At 35.1% G+C, this 16441-nt stretch overlaps 1 protein-coding gene across 2 annotated transcripts in view; it reads right to left on the bottom strand.

Annotated features, from left to right (window-relative positions):
- The window catches only part of ITPRID2 (ITPR interacting domain containing 2), a 48648-nt gene that overhangs the window by 22352 nt on the left and 9855 nt on the right, over positions 1–16441 (bottom strand). For both annotated transcript variants that reach the window (XM_056110209.1, XM_056110210.1), the window contains exons 8-13: positions 15642–16336; positions 9528–9600; positions 5276–5364; positions 2638–3816; positions 517–594; positions 310–437 (exon numbers count right to left, since the gene is read on the bottom strand). In XM_056110209.1, coding sequence (XP_055966184.1) covers positions 310–437; positions 517–594; positions 2638–3816; positions 5276–5364; positions 9528–9600; positions 15642–16336 — 2242 coding nt within the window. The remainder of the gene's footprint in view (positions 1–309; positions 438–516; positions 595–2637; positions 3817–5275; positions 5365–9527; positions 9601–15641; positions 16337–16441) is intronic.

Raw genomic sequence — 16441 nt, 5'->3', positions numbered from 1 at the left:
GGCACAATGGCAGTGTTCAGGGCTTACCCCTGGCTCTGAGCTCAGTGATCACTCCTGGTAGGGCTTGGAAGACCGTATGTACGTACTACAAGGGATCAAACCTGCATGCAAGGCTAGCTCCTTATCCACGAGGCTTTTTCTCCAGCACTCGCCCCTGCCACACACACACTTTTTTCATAGTTAAGGAACAGTAGAAACAAATCGTTACACAGATACAGGCTATATAGCAATAGAAATAAAACCTAGTTTAAAGGAAAGCCGGTGATGCGTTTAAGATGGAAGATAGATGAAAACAAAATGAACTTTTACCTTTCCTCCTCAGTCATATGATGATAAACCATGGTTTGCTGACGCAGCATTGCCAATTCTAAATCCATCATTTGTGTTCTAAACAAATTTAGGCTTCGCCTCATTACCTGAAGCTCCTGAAAAGTATTCTAAAATACAATAAAATAAAATTATACTTCTAAATCACAGACATATTCTTGTAATCTGAGGATTTAAATAGTAACTTACTTCATAAAGAGGTAGAACAGATGATTTCTGAGTACTATATGAAGCAGCAGCAAGGTCAGCTCCTCTCATCATAGGATACTTCAAAATAACAAAAGTACAATTGAAAAATAATGTTCAAGTGACTATTTCCCAAACTATGCTACTAAAAATGAGGGTTGGGTACCACATTCTATTTGTTTTTGAGAGAAAAAATCAATTTATAATGCTAAAAGAAACCAAAGAAATCACTCCTTAGTGTTACTCCTTCTTCCTATTTGTTCCAAGTATAAAACAACAACAACAGCAACATGCAGATAGTGATCAACTCAAAGCAGAAAAAACAAAAGGCAAACTAAAACATGTAGAAATAAATAGCAAATATCCTGAGACTATAGACTTAATGACTTAAATGAAGAAAATAGCAAATAATCATTAGACTCATTTTTAAATCTTTACTATATGTAGGCAATGAAGAAAAAAAGGATAACAGATATCCCACACTTTAATTCTTTTTTCACAGTGTAAGAAATAAAGTTAAAGAATATTATTAAAATATTGAGAGGCAGGTGGAAAAAGCTATGATGAAAACAAACAAAAATCCAGATTGGGTGAGCAAGTGTTCCCAACAGAAGTGACACCTTAGTTGACCTTCAACACTAAATTTTGGTCAGGCAAAGAAATGAGACTGAAAGTTAAAAAAAAAAAAACAAGCAACATTTGTAAAAACAGCTTGGAATGCACAACTGTTTAGAGGCCCCACATGCAGTCCAAAAGAACGAAACACACAGAAAGAAACATAAGACTAGAAACATGCAGAGGGATGATTATGAAAACATACCATGTATTGGTGTGGGGTGAAATGAGGGCGGGAAAATTAAGTCGCTGCTTTACTGATGTGAAAGAAGACGACATCTAGAGAAGAACTAAACGTAAAGCAAAGGAAAAGAACAGAGAAGGAAGAGGGATTTGGGGAGGGGAGCATGGGAGGAAGGGAAGTAGAGTAGGAAGTTGAGGGATGGAGAAAAGGAAGAGACAGAAGCAATTACAGGGTATTATTCCCAGGTAGAGGGCTCTGGGAATTCCACCTTCCAAGTAATCAAGGCAAAAAGGTTGAATATCTAAGTCACAGAAGCACATTTTATAAGGAGGAAGACAGACCACATTCTAGTTAAATCAAAAATCATTAAAAGTTGTATCAGTAAAATATGTATTTTTTACCATACAACTTGAAAAGACACAACTTTGATTTTTCACTTTCAAAGTGAATTTCATCAAGTCAGAGATTTACTATATGTGAATCATGCCGCTTGACTCCTAACTGAACATTTTGATGACTATACTACATTATTATTTTCTCAACTGTCTAAATGTAAGAAGTTCTGGGAGAAATTTGGAAAGAAACTATTCAATTTGAAAATCAAATTTAAGAATGGCTTGCTAACTTTCATTATTTGGGAGGGGGAAATTTCCAATAATCTTTCTAGTAATATTTAGTAATTTAGTAAAATTTCTAAAAAATTTTAGAGTGTTGACTCTGAAAGTAACGAAACATAAAGACTGTTTTCTATTTAAATTTACACTTTACCTGATTTCTTTTCCTGTTCTGGGGTAGTTCCAGACTTTGAACACAGTGTAAGCAGACTAATTCTGTGCCAGGAGACCAGCGTCAGAGTCAGCAGATGAAGGGGAAAGCTTTGTCAGAGGGCTACATGAGTGGAATCAGGAAAATATGGTGCCACAGAAGCCATAGGGAGGAAAACTTACAAAAGAGGTAGTAAACACTGTCAAATAGCAGAGAAAAGGAAAGAGCACATTAAGATGGTAATTAATAAAGAAACAACTTGGCTAAGATCAGAACAAAGGAGGTGAAACTAAAGGAAGGCTATTCAATGGGGTATTTCTTCCTAGAAGGGAGGGAGATTATGAGCAGAGAAATTAATTTTGTTTGGAATAAGTTACAATCAATATTCCCCTTAACAGGGAGGACAGACAGAAAGAAGTTCTAGGCATATACAAAGAAGCTGGCGTGATTCGTGTCTGTCTGACAGGTCTCTTTATCAGTAAATCAAAGAGGTACTCAAATTATTAAAAAAAAAAAAAAGAAGAAGAAAGAAATAAAAAAGAAAAATGCTTTTCTCATACCTGGGAAAGATTCTGCAATGAGTTTCTAATGTCATGCAATACTCTTCGTAACTGCATTTCGATGGCAGAAGGAGGGTTCACGGGGCAATTTCGGAAGGGAGCATGTCGATGTGAGTAAGGGCACCCAAAAGGAGAGAAAGCATTACAGGTGGCGCCTGATATGTTGGGAACACTGTGAGTGCTCAGAGTTCTCATGTGCTCACAGAGGGGCCTTTCCTGCCACTCAGAGTGGAGCGAGTGCAGGGAGCAGGTGGACTGAGACACAGGCGCTGGAGTATACAGTGAGCAGGTCGGAGTCCTTCGATGATGGCATTCCTCCATCTGATTGGCCTCACTCTGAGACGTTTCATCTTTCCTCACAGACGATGGAGAGATGAAAATAGTGGATTTTACTAGAGACTGACTGTCATGTTCTGTCATCTCTTGTTCTAACTGTTGTTCCTCTTCAGGGGTGTACTTATAGGTGAAAGAAGGCGGGCTACATCTCGTCTCCTTTCCAGGAGATAACCGAACATTGACAGAAGATACAACCCTTACTGGACTCAGTAAGGTGGTTGGTAAAGACTGAGACCTTCTTAGAGGATATCCAGCCTTTGATAAGTACCTCTGTTTTAACAAATCTTTTGATTTCATAAGACTACGCCCTATTCTCTGATTAGATAGACCGCAAACCTTCATTTGAGCTCTTTGCAATGCTGTATTAACTTTGTCCACGGAAGAAGTCCCAGTGCTATTTTCAGAGCCCCTTTCACTGCATTCAATAGAAGCCAATGATGTAAAAATATGATGTGTGCTATACTGAGCAAATTCACATACGCTGCTTTTATCGTCACTTGCTTCCCTCAGCAGTTCCTCAGACTGTGTTGGAGATAAACCCTCTTTTGTTTCAGTAACTTCAGTAACTTGATCCCCTGCACTACAGGTGGACTGTTTATTTCCTGTACTCTCAACAGTTTCGCACTGGGAGACATCCTGGCTTTGTGACCTTCTTTTGTCAGCAATTTTTGCTGCTTTCTCTCTTCCTTTCTGAAGAGGGCTAAGAGACTCCTCCTCAGACTCATTAAAATAAGGCTGGTCTTGGACTGTTGGTGTGACGAGGTCTTCACCAAATGATGTAACTGTTGTCTCACTGTCACAACTATCAGCACTACTCCCCATGGCTTGCAAGGACTCATGAACCTGAGGAAGAAAGACAAGTTAAGATATGGAGAATTCAAATTATCAAGTAAGAATCATTAACAAAATACCAAACTTTATTTAAACACTTCTTTACTCTTGTGGTCTCCCACCTTTGTTTATGCCCTGGTCCTGTTCAAAACTGCCCCTAATGGGAATCATTCCACTTTGTCACAAAGTGGAAAATAGGTTTTCCAAAACATATACTGCTTTCCTTACAACTTTTATCAACACCCTTATCTTCCTTTTTAACAAGAGTCATAGGCAGACAAAAAATTCCACTACTTTCTTCCCTAATAACAAACTTTTTCTTTCTCCCCAACACTGCCATTCTGAAATAGTGTCCTCTTGGTCAAAACTAATTCCCCCAATCTGCACTTCTTATCACATCCTCTCAGGATTAGGGCCTGTATGCTTCCAGTTCTATCTCAAATATTCCGACATTCTCCTCTTTATTGGGGCATTTGCCTTGCACACAGCTGCCCTGGGTTCAATTCCTCCGTCCCTCTCTGAGAGCCTGGTGAGCTACCGAGAGTATCCCGCCCAACTGCAGGGCAAAGCCTGACAAGCTCCAATGGTCTATTCAATATGCCAAAAACAGTAACAAGTCTCACAATGGAGATGTTACTGGTTCCTGCTTAAGTAAGTCCATGAACAACAGGAGGACAGTGGTACAAATTCTCCTTTTAGACAAACAATAACCCCTAACATCTCCATATTAAAAAAAAAAATTGTCATTCTATGACAATGTGACAACACATCTGTATTTGAAAACAGGTGTTTTTCTGCCTTCTCATTTACCCTCTTCCCTGATAGCTATAGGTTTTCATTGGAAAGTCTGTCTCTTCTATCTCCTATTTTTTCTGTGTACAGGATTTGTCTTTTTGAGTTTCCTAGAAACTTCTTTTGCCTTAAATTTACTTTAACAGCTCTTTTGCGAGGGTGATCTTTTCTTCTAATTTTCCTTAAAATTTGCTTATGTGTTTCTTTAAAATTTTTCACGAACATTCTATATAATCCAGACATACACTACCTCTTAAGGATAAAGATGTACTCATGTCCTCAGTAATTTGCCAATCTGGCATTAAAGTCATATAAATTCAGCAAGCTGTAACTCCAAGTTAAATGCTAACTATTAAACAAAAATTACTATAAAATACTAAAACAAAAGGACTGTAAAAATAAGGAAAATGAGACAATAGGTTATTAATTAACTTGTTTAGTGAGGGTCCACAAATGAAGGAAAAGATTGGCTGTACTTAAAAGAGAGAGGTGAGAAATTAGTGGTATCTAAAATTTGTAGGCAAATATCTAGATAACACTGCGTTCATTCAGGAATTTTTGTTCTTCCTATCATTTGAAAATTTAAGTTTACCCAGATTTAGCCTTGAAATATACAAGTATTGGAAAACAATCTAGATATAAAATGTATCAAAATGTTTATTACAGTAGGAAATTTTACCTGGAGGTGATTGAGGGAGAGGCAGTCTGTTGAATCTTCTGCAAAACCACTGCTGTCAGAATGCTGACTTGCAGTACGTAACAGATGATCTACAAAAAAAGAAATGTAGTTTTATAAAACTACTAAGTATGACTTCAGTGTGAGCAGTATTATTACAGAAATGATTCCCAACAAATACATGATATACAACAATGATTCCTTCTTAACAAAAACAGGCATCACTTATATAAAATATGGTTTCAAAACAGAGTAACCTGAATTTGAACAAAAACACTGAATCACATATCACTAGAAAATCTGCGTTTAGTTGCTAATTAGGCTCTAGTCATAATGCATTTGGGTAAGTCCAATTAATGTCTTAGACAATGAGCTAAACTTAAATGTGGCTCATAAAAATTAAAGTTCTAAAGTAAAATGATTTCCATTATGAAAATGTTAAGATATTTAGTAGATAAATAAAAAATTTAAATGCAGAGCATAGAAACTTCTACTATCTTCTAAATAAGAATACTATAAAGGCCAAAGTATTAAGTAATTTGTATCAAGGCTACTTAAGTTCTCAATTTTTGAACATAATGCAAATATTTCTTAGGTATAAAACAATTATTACATAAAAACTACATGAAATTCAAACAGGTTCAACTAACAAAATCAATGTATAAAAATTCTGTATTTCTCTTACCCTAAACTTTTGATTCCTAGTTTATATAACTGAACCTTTACAAATAAAATGTCAATTCAGGGGCCTGAAAGACAATACAGCAAGTAGAGCACTGGCCTTGTACACGGCCAACTCAAGTTTGGTTCCTGGCATAACCAAATGGTCTCTCATCCCATGTGATCCCTGAACACAGAGCCAGGAGTAAGCCGTGAGCACAATGAGGTGTGGTCCCAAAGCAAACAAACAAAAAGCCAACTCAGACAAGTAGGATAACACACATATCTGTGGCACAAGTACCAAGAGGGATGAGACTGTAACTGTCACATTCACTAAGAGAGAAGACCCATGAAAAGTCAGTCTGCAGAACATCAAAAGCAAAAGGTTAGAGTGTGCTTACCACTTCCACATTCATTTAAGACTGCAATGATAGACAAATGCTGTTATTATGTCTGAAACCAAAAGCATTTAAAATTTGCCTGAATTTAAAACATCTCACTGAAGCCTCAAGTTAAAAGTATCGTAGAATGAAATTAGCTTTTCATTTTTTCTTTGCTTTTCTGGGAGGAGGTTACACCTGGTGATGCTCAGGGGTTACTCCTGGTTCTGCACTCAGAAACATTCCAGGTGGTGCTCGGAGGACCATATGGGATGCCGAAGACTGAACACAGTCGGCCACAGGCCTCCCCAATGTACTATCACCAGTCCAAATGAAATTATTTTTTAATTAAAAGTTTAGAATAATTCTGAAATTATTCTAGAAGTTTTAAGCTTAAAGAAATGTATAGTGAAATATGAGGAACTGATGTATGTTCCTTATAAGCTCCTGAAAGCAGAGGACCTTAATTACTTTTCTTTGTATTCCATTAACTAGAAGAAGCTAACAATTAAAACATGTTTGCCGAATGAATCAAGTTTAACTATCTCCTTAGGACAACAAAATTAAGTGCTCACTTAAAGGATTAAGAAACTGCCCTTATGGTTGGGCAAAGGGCAGTTCTATTGTCAGAGTACAGAAAAGCCAAAGTGAGGAGTTTCACTCAAATTCTCTCTATTAAGAACAGCGGTACAGTATGTGCAGTGGGTAAATCTTTCAGTGGTTAAATTCACACAAGTTAAATTAGAGCAAACTGCAGGCTGCATGTGCTTAGGGCAGGGGTCCTTAAACAGTAAACAGAGGGGGATGGCTTCAAGTTTTTGCTTTATCACTATAAGCAATGATTTCACCTCCCAAACTGAATACTCCTTTCTTGTAGGAACACTAGGGAATATAAATGGACACACTCTCTTTGAATGATAAACCACAATTCAGTTTTATAGTAAGACATTTCAATCTCACAAAAATATAATTTGTATACATAAAAATATGGAACTAAAAATATTACATCTCAATTATAGCAGAAGAGTTATTATTTCTAATTGTGTCCTCTCACCTCCCCAAAAAGCCCAAAATACTAAGAAGTGAACAATAAGTGAGAGCTAAGAAAATCTGAAAGTTTTTTGTCCTACCATTAAAAATAGGGGGGAGAGGTATTTCTTTATATATATATATTGTTAGACTAAATAAAATACTGTTTGTTTTCTGTGCATAGAAAAATGTTGAAATAGGATCAACAGGAGATACTGAGTGTTACTTTGTAACAAGACACCTACCTTCTCTGGTTTCAGCAAGTAAATCCCAAATTAAATACTATACTAAAGTGTTGGGTTGGAGCCATAGCACAGCAGGTATAGCATCTGCCTTGCAGGAGGCAGACCCAGGTTCCTTTCTTCCGCCCCTCTGGGAGAGCCCTGCAAGCTACTAAGAGTATCTTGTCCGCAAGGCAAAGGCTGGCAAGCTACCTTAGCATATTCAATATGCCAAAAACAGTAACAAGTCTCAGAATTTGTTGTGAGACATTACTGGTGCCCGCTGGAGCAAATCGATGAACAATGGGAGGACAGTGACAGTGTCTAAAGTGTTAAGTATTTTCAAACACGTGATGCAGGTGTGTCAGAAGCCATTAACCATCAACATGCTTGCCTCACATACATTATGTATACTTTTACTAAATTTAAGAAAGGAATATAATCCAAGTGATTCTAATCCTATAATTATAATTACATATCACATTATCAAAATGTCTAAATATTGAAGGTATTTCAGAAATAACTAAAATATTGTTATTCTCCTCTCATGCACACAAGTTAGTAATTTTTTTTCAAAAAGCAATTCATAAAAATGTTAATATCTTTACTCATGCCCTATAGAAACAACAAAATTTGTATAAACAAATATGGATATAGAAAAAAGTAAGAAATCTAAATGTGAATACCCATCACTTACAGATCTAAAAGCATGTTGCTTTTATGCCTCTTTGAAACAGGGCAAGCTGCTTTTTCAAAATCTCCTGTATCTGTCTATCTACAGAAACAGTCCTAAATGCCTATTAACTCTACCTTATAGTTCAGAAATATAAGCATGTATTTATAGACTTACAAGTGGGATGAAGTTAAATAGAAAAGTTCATTTTATGTCTAATGAAAGATGTAATGGCCTATTAGGAGGAGATCTTAATAGTTTCTAAGTTCTATACTGCAATAAAGGAGGAACTACATGTAAGTTATTTCATATGAAATCAAGATCAGAAAATAAAATACAATCTTTTTATTCTAAAAGCGTATCTATGAAGATTTAAAAAAAAGCTGTGTGGTTCAGAATGTGCAAAATTTTAAAAATAAATAGTCCTATTGTTAGTTTGAAATACTTCCTAACTACATCTCAAATGCTTTGTGAAATTAAGAAAGACCTGACATGTTTTTTTTCATTGCAAGTTAAAAATGAAAGGAATAGATTCAAGGGTTCTTAGTCAATTAATAATTCAAGAGTAGGATACTATCTACAACCACTCACCTTTGATCTATAGTTTGAATTTAACTATATAACTATTACTAAGGAATTTGTGATTTCTTGCATATTTGTGTTATATCTAGAAATCCTTCTTTTTTTTTTTTTTTGCTTTTTGGGTCACACCCAGCCAATGCTCAGGGGTTACTCCTGGCTCTGCACTCAGTAATCACTCCTGGCGGTGCTTGGGGGACCATATGGGATGCTGGGAATCGAACCCGGGTCGACCGCATGCAAGGCAAACACCCTACCCACTGAGCTATTGCTCCAGCCCTTAGGAATCCTATCTGAATAATGAAAACTCAGAGGTGGATAATAACAATGGTAAATTTCAATCATAATAATTAAAAAGGAGCCCTTTGCTACTCTTCCTAGGGCTTCTTATATAGGCCTTATGTCTTATTAAAAAAAAAATAGAGTATACAGAATTGTTTGAGAAAGTCATTAGAGAATAATCAACTATTACTTTATATAGTATTATATAAAAATACACATACTTCTTTATACATACTTCTTTATCTAATATTGTTTTCAAGAAAATCCAAACATCAAATAACCAGCCACAGAGAAGCCTGCTTACCCATGTTATCATTCTTCTCTTTACACTAGGTACTATAAATACTGACAGTCTATATTCCTTTTCAAAACCAGCTGAAAATACTTTGACAGTATTTTGCTTGGGATGAGAGGATTCATAGTTCACTTACCTCTCTTTGATTTGTTAAGACCTAGCTGGTAATTGGCTGGAACATGAGGAACTTCTCCCTCTGTACTTTGAACCTAAAGAAGAATTTTAAGTAGTTAAGCTAAAAGAATCAATAGCAAAGAACAATACCTCTTGACAAGCATCTACCAAACACATCTAAAAGTCTATACCAAAGCTTGATGGGGAAATGGTGAAAGAGAAATTCTCATTCACTGCTGACTGCAATCTCTGGCTCAGTCCCATGGAAAGTAGTAACTATGAGATTTACAAAATTTCAGACTCTTCCTTTGCCACATCTTGCCCCCAATATTCTTTTTTTGTCTTGTGGCCATGCCTGGTCCTTACTCTAGTCCTGGCAGGCTCGGGGTGATCCCTGAGTGATTCAAGACCATATGGGAAACCGTGATCCAACCAGGTAAGCCTTGTGCCAGGCAAACACAGTGTTATCTCTCCAGCCCCTACCCTGTTCTAAAATCCAACTCTACAAGATTAAACTTTTTGGTGGGGATGTTATTAATCTCCAACATTTATCATTTAAGTAATGATTGGTATTTAAAGTAACATCCTGGTAAAATAGTCAAAGGAATACTAAGCACATCAAAAAGCAAGCAAATTTTAGGTAGATCTCTAGCAATGACTTTATTCAAGAATAAGAAAAGCTCAGAGATAAGGAAGTGGAATAACCAACCTGAAAAAGCTCAGGTATAACACATGTTATTCAAGCTGAAAAAACTGACCTGATTTGTGATAGCTTTGTTCTACCTAGTTCCATGAATCTAAGTTTAAGCATCTTTTGAAAACTAAAAGCACATGGGCCGGAGTCATAGTCCAATGGGTAGGTGTTTGCCTTGCATGTGGCCTACCTGGGCATCCCACATAGTCCCTCCAGCACCGCCAGGAGTAAGAGTAATTCCTGAGTGCAGAGTCAGGAGTAATCACAGAGTACTGCTGGGTGTGACCCAAAAAGCAGGGGGGGAAGAAACCAAAAGCAAACTGGCCATTTAAAACCATCACCTATAAATCACGTGTAAAATAATTTTACTATTCTTTATTACTACTGAAAAATTGTAATATATTCTTTACAACAGGAAAAACATGTTGAACAGGAAAACCATTGTTTTGTGTATAAGGAAACAAAATGCATTTTCTTTTTATATTCAACAAAAGATCTATTATTAGTTCTATTGAGCCATAGTTTGTTTCAAAGTATTTGTTTTCAGAAAAATACCAAAGAGATTTAAAAAAAAAAGAAAGAAAGAAATTGAAATCTAAATGTCTCTTCAATTATATTCTACAAATCTCAGTTTTGGCACAGTATTATGATAAGCAAATCAGTAGCAGCATGTTTTAAAATACAGAATTATATATTTTATTCTTAAAATTAATAAAATCTGTTACAAAATGGCAAAATTTTAATGACTGCATCCTCAACATCTTCAAGATACATGGCAAAATAAAACAAAATCATTACAAACTGCAATAAATGGAAAGAAAAGGACACTTACAAAAAAAAAATGTTGACATCACTAAAACTACTAAACTCAAGATCCATCTTCCTACTTACTCAGCAAAATGATCAATCATCTGTTGAAAACTGAAACAGATCTGCCAGTGATAATGGTTGAATTTCTTAGCTTATTATATTTTATTCTTACAAGTGGAAGGAAGGTGATCAAATTTAAGAACCGGAGTACAGCAGAAAATTATAAAACAAATACAAGACTAAGATTTTTATGGTATGATTTCCTTATTCAGGATCTATTTAAATTCCCATTAGAACCCTGGTCATTTACTACAAGTTTTCATAAATTAACAATAAATATTAACAACTGAATGGTAATGCTAACTATCCTGTTTTGTCTAATCAGGCTAAATTTGAAACTTTTCATAACAAAAATGAGTTTAAAATAACTCTATTATACCTAATTAGTAAAACTGCTCGTTCTAGTGTTTGAAAAGTTCAAGTTTTATAAAAATATCCTTAAAGTAAATCTATACATTTGGATTATTTCAGTTAAGAAGTGTTAATAAGGACTATACATTTTTAAATAATCTGCTACAGAACAAACACCTACATCATTTTTAAACCAATTTCAACATTTACTCTAACTAAAATACATCATCTATATGCAATACAATAGCATTGTATCCTACAGAGCAGCAATAAGTGGAATGGTTTCAATGTTAATGTGTGTTAATGTTCTCTGCAGTTTAAACACATAGGTATTTTTTACAAAAGAAAAATCAAAATGAGATCTTTCTTTTAGTATGTTTCAAAGTAGTAATATAAAGCTATATATGTATCAAGTGACTTGTACTCTTGTTCAATGTATGACCCTATCAACCAGTCTGACTTTTAACAATTATAGTCAATTTGGCAGTGTAGTCAAAATTAGGTTTGGATCAGAAATGTGGCTCATGGTAGAGCACTTGCCTTGTACATATGAAGTCCTGAGTTCAATTCCTACCAAAACCCAGAGCAAGCCCTAAACACCAAGTCAATAACAATGCGCAAGCACAGCTGGATTAAAAAAAAAAAGTCAAAACAACAAATAAAAAGAGGCTTGTATAAAAACCTCATTACAAGTCTTATTCATGCAACTTACTAGTCTAAAGGCATTAGATAACTATCTGCATTATCTGTAATAATCCATTTTCTAAACTGCAGGTTCAAGATTCAAAGTACTACCTCTCAGGTCTTTAGGAAGAGATAAAATGTGATTTTAAGTATCTGAAAATAGTACAGTGATATTTATTGTACATTTTTTCCACCGCCATCCTAAACTCCCTTTACTAACATCACCGACTATGTTGAAATTCCCTTGTCCCTCTCCCGCAATGAGGCACTTTAACAAAAAATACATAAAGTCCTCAGAAAGACTGGATAGGTATGGAGAGTCCTTATTCTAAAGGGAGAAAACTGAAAACGAATTCCAAGATCATTTTCTGTGCTAGTTTATGATCCTGTCAATATAATTACAAATTTTCAGTGTTAGAAAAACTCAAATTTAAATTCTCTCCCTTTCTCACACACATATACAGATGGCTTATTTTTAATGTCAAGTAATTTTCTTTAAAGGTGAACTTAAAAGACCTTTCAATTAATACCAAATAACAAAACAGTAGTTAACTGGGTCTGTGCCTAGTGACATCAGAGTTCATATTCTACTATAGACAAAATATCTGCTAACTTCAAAAAGTATATAATTAAATTTGAAAGGTTAAAGTAACCACTAAACTGTGAAATATTTGGGATTATTTTCACTCCGGTCAATAAATATAAAATAATCCTGGAACTTAATAGCTAAAAAGCACAAGTTATGTTAGCTGTATCAACAACCATTATGAAAATAGGATTAGAAAGTTACTCAAAAGATCAGTAGTTTTAAAAAATAAGGTACACATCAATATCTGTAACAGAGTATAAACTCTGAATGAGAAGACATAGAACAGACTATATACACAGAAGTTCTTTGAGTATTAAGTATGCAAAATATTTTCCCAAACCAAAGAGATTGGTAACTGCTTACTTATGGAAACACATTTTGATCTAAAGTGAATCATTCATACAACCAATCTATGAATCCAGAGATTTACCACAACATACATATTCAAAATAAAACTTTAAAGAAACTTAAAATCATCCAGGTAAGTCATGAAGAATTAGAAAACTCAAGTACAGGGTTTTTTTCAACACTTAGAACCATTCAAATAACCTACACTTTTATAAAACAAACTTTAAAAACAATTGAGATATATGGTTTAGTGTTCATAATTTATGCTTTCAGCATACAATGCTACCGCACCACATCCATCACCCAAGTGTCAACGTCCCTCAACCACTGCTCCTAGACCCCTTAAACTTTAAACTAAAAAGATTTGTTGGTCTTAGAAATAAAAAGACATCACACACACACATACACACACAGATATACACACACACACACACACACACACACACACATATACATACACATAAAGGGGATAATCACTCTTATTTTCCAAGATCTAGAACACTTCTGTCATTTGATTAGCTCTCAATTTACTTCAATGTTCTCCCACCATGCTCTTGATAACTGTCAAATCTTACCTCCTGCCTCAGAGAGATTGAGCAGCATCATCCACAAAGTCACCTCTGCAACACTTTCCCTGACTAGTTACCCAAAGCAGCTGGCAAACAGTTCACCTATTTAAGAACTGGCTCACTGAGTGTGTGAACACAATCGTATTTATTTGCTGTTTTTACAGGAAGGTCCCAGCAGGAATAAAACCTCAAGGGAGAGGAGTCCAAAGAGAAAGAGCAACAATCTAAAAGTTTGCTCCAATAAGATTGTTCTCTTCATATGTCAGTATGATTCAAATCATGCTTGGGCAAAGAGGAAATTAAAGAAACACACGATTTCCCTTCTTTATCCATTGTTCCACATGTTCTCTTTCAAGTTCCCAAAAGAATAAAAACACCATACAAATATGGTTTATATCCATATTTTAAGTATATCTGAAGAATAAGCATTTACTATACTTAAAATGCCTTAGATTTACTGAATCTTTGGCTGGCTATATAATCCTTTTAAAAACAAAAAGCTTCTACTATTCTTCAACCACCTAATAAACAAGTAATTTTGCAGTTGGGGGAAAAAAAGTTCACTTCAATGCTTCAGTACCACATTACTTTCTTTAATACTGACTTTTGCCGGCAGAGGGAGCAAAAGAAAAAAAAAGAAATAGTTTTATTATTAAAGGTTATCAAGATGCCAGAGGATTTCTATACAGCACTGTATAAATGTATAAAGATGTTTTGGGTGTGGTATCAACATTTTTGCTTACAGTTCAAGAATTCTAGCAATTAAAAGCAGCATGTAAAAATATAAAGTATCAAATAAGTAAACTATAATCAGAGAGGCCCCTCAAAGGTCTGGAGTGCATGATTTTCATTTGGGACCCCCAAGTTCAATCCTGACACCACAAGGTAAGTCTTCCTTCGAGTTCTGAGCCAGGATTAGCCTCTCTCCCACTCCAGCACTGGCCTGTGTTGCCCAAAAATAAGAATAAGGAAACTGGGGGCCAGAGAGATAAAGTACAGGGGATAGGTGCTTGACTTATATGTGGCCAACTGGGGTTCAATCCATACTGTCCCTTGAGCACCAAGTCAGGAGTAAGCCCTGAGCACATCTGGCTGTGCATGCATACCTTTCTCCCTCTCCAAAAAGAAAAACTGACTGTTGTATGTTAGTGGAATTAGAGAGAGACCATAATGAAAGGCAAGGACCTATACCTTAATTATGAAAAATAGGAAATATTTAGACCAAAACAAAGTTAAAAAAATGAAACAGTGAAACAAAACAAAATAAGTTTAGTGATCATCAAAATATTTTGATTCATTATGATATAAATTATACTAAAAATTAAACATAAAGAAAAATTAAGCTTAAAAAGGATACAAAATCCTTCAAAAGACTGCTTTTGCTCTACTTTTACCCACCTTTTAAAATTAAAAATTTTAAGTCATACTATCAATCAAACTTTGCAATAAACTAAAAACATTTATTCACTGATATAATTAAAAATATAAAAAAAACTGTTTTCCAATTCCCTACAATAATGGCATGTGAATCTGAAACTACTGCAAAATACTATACTGTAACAAACTTAAAAAAAAATGCCCATTATATCATTTATAGCTACAACTCTTTAGTAATACTACAAAGAGGTAACACAGCAATGCAGGAGTAGAGCTAGAATATTAAATCTATTTGATTTCAGAGTCTGTGTTTTTAAGTATTAAGTAATATTATTCTGAATTTGAATATGCTCTCTCAGGGTTTTCTCAGAGCATCAAAACCCTACCATGACAATGAAAGGTGGGTAAAGTTTAAGTACTAGCCATAGACAGAATTTACAGGAGCTGATAAACTGACATAGATACCTGGCATCACACAGTCCTGTGATCACTTTTTAGTTTATGAAGTACAAAACAAAAAAATCTTGACAGGTCAATACCACCATGACCTTTCCTAATACAAATGTATTAGTTGCTTTTCTTTTTCATAAACACTTTTAGCAACATTTTCCCAACTCATTATTTATAACAGTGGTCAGAAATGTTTTTACCTACCTCTTCCATTTCAAAGGAGTCCTTCTGCTGTGCCATTATATTTCTTATGGATGGGATCGCCAGTGGTACACAAGGTTCTTTTTCAAGAGTGGATACATTTTTCAACTCACTGCTATTTCCTAGCTCAGGGTGGCTGGATATGCTGAAAACTCTACCTATATCGGATTCTATAATACCAGATTCCTCCCCCAGTTTATTTTCATGACTTTGAGTGTCTTTATTTTGTTCACTTTCCATTTCTTGATTTAAATGACTATTTGTTTCATCAAAAACTCTATCAATGTCAGCACTCTCCATCACAGATGCTGAACTTCCTGATACTTCTTCGGTAACTGTAGCCAACATAGGAGATGAATCTTTCTTCTTCATAATTTTTTGAGCCTTTGGATCACTTTTATTGCCACTCTCTTCAATCACTGACACATTCGGAATCTTTCCTTTATCAATTGTTGGGGAAGGACTACTAGCATCTCCTTTCTCTGCTTTATCAACACATAAATTTAGTTTTGATAGTGTTTTCATTAAACGATTTGCAGTGTTACTTCGGGTTAAAGGTGGAGGAGACTCTGTCTCCTTAGTAGAGGCCACTGAGGACACACTTCCAATTCTCTGCAAAGGAGTCCCAGAGACTTGGGAATATAAAGAAGAGAAAGCATTGGCCACAGTAGTAAGCACTTCAATTTGACGAAAACGACCTAACAAAAAAAAAAAGTATGTGTATTTATGCATAAACATATTTAACCATTATTATAAAATAATATATAAACACATTTATTTGACCATTACTATTAAGAATAATA

Source organism: Sorex fumeus, unplaced genomic scaffold, assembly GCF_029834395.1.
Source record: "Sorex fumeus unplaced genomic scaffold, SorFum_2.1 ptg000009l, whole genome shotgun sequence".
NCBI classification, from domain to species: domain Eukaryota; kingdom Metazoa; phylum Chordata; class Mammalia; order Eulipotyphla; family Soricidae; genus Sorex; species Sorex fumeus.
Note: the sequence above shows the minus strand (reverse complement) of the source record. Positions and strands in the feature narration are given on the sequence as shown.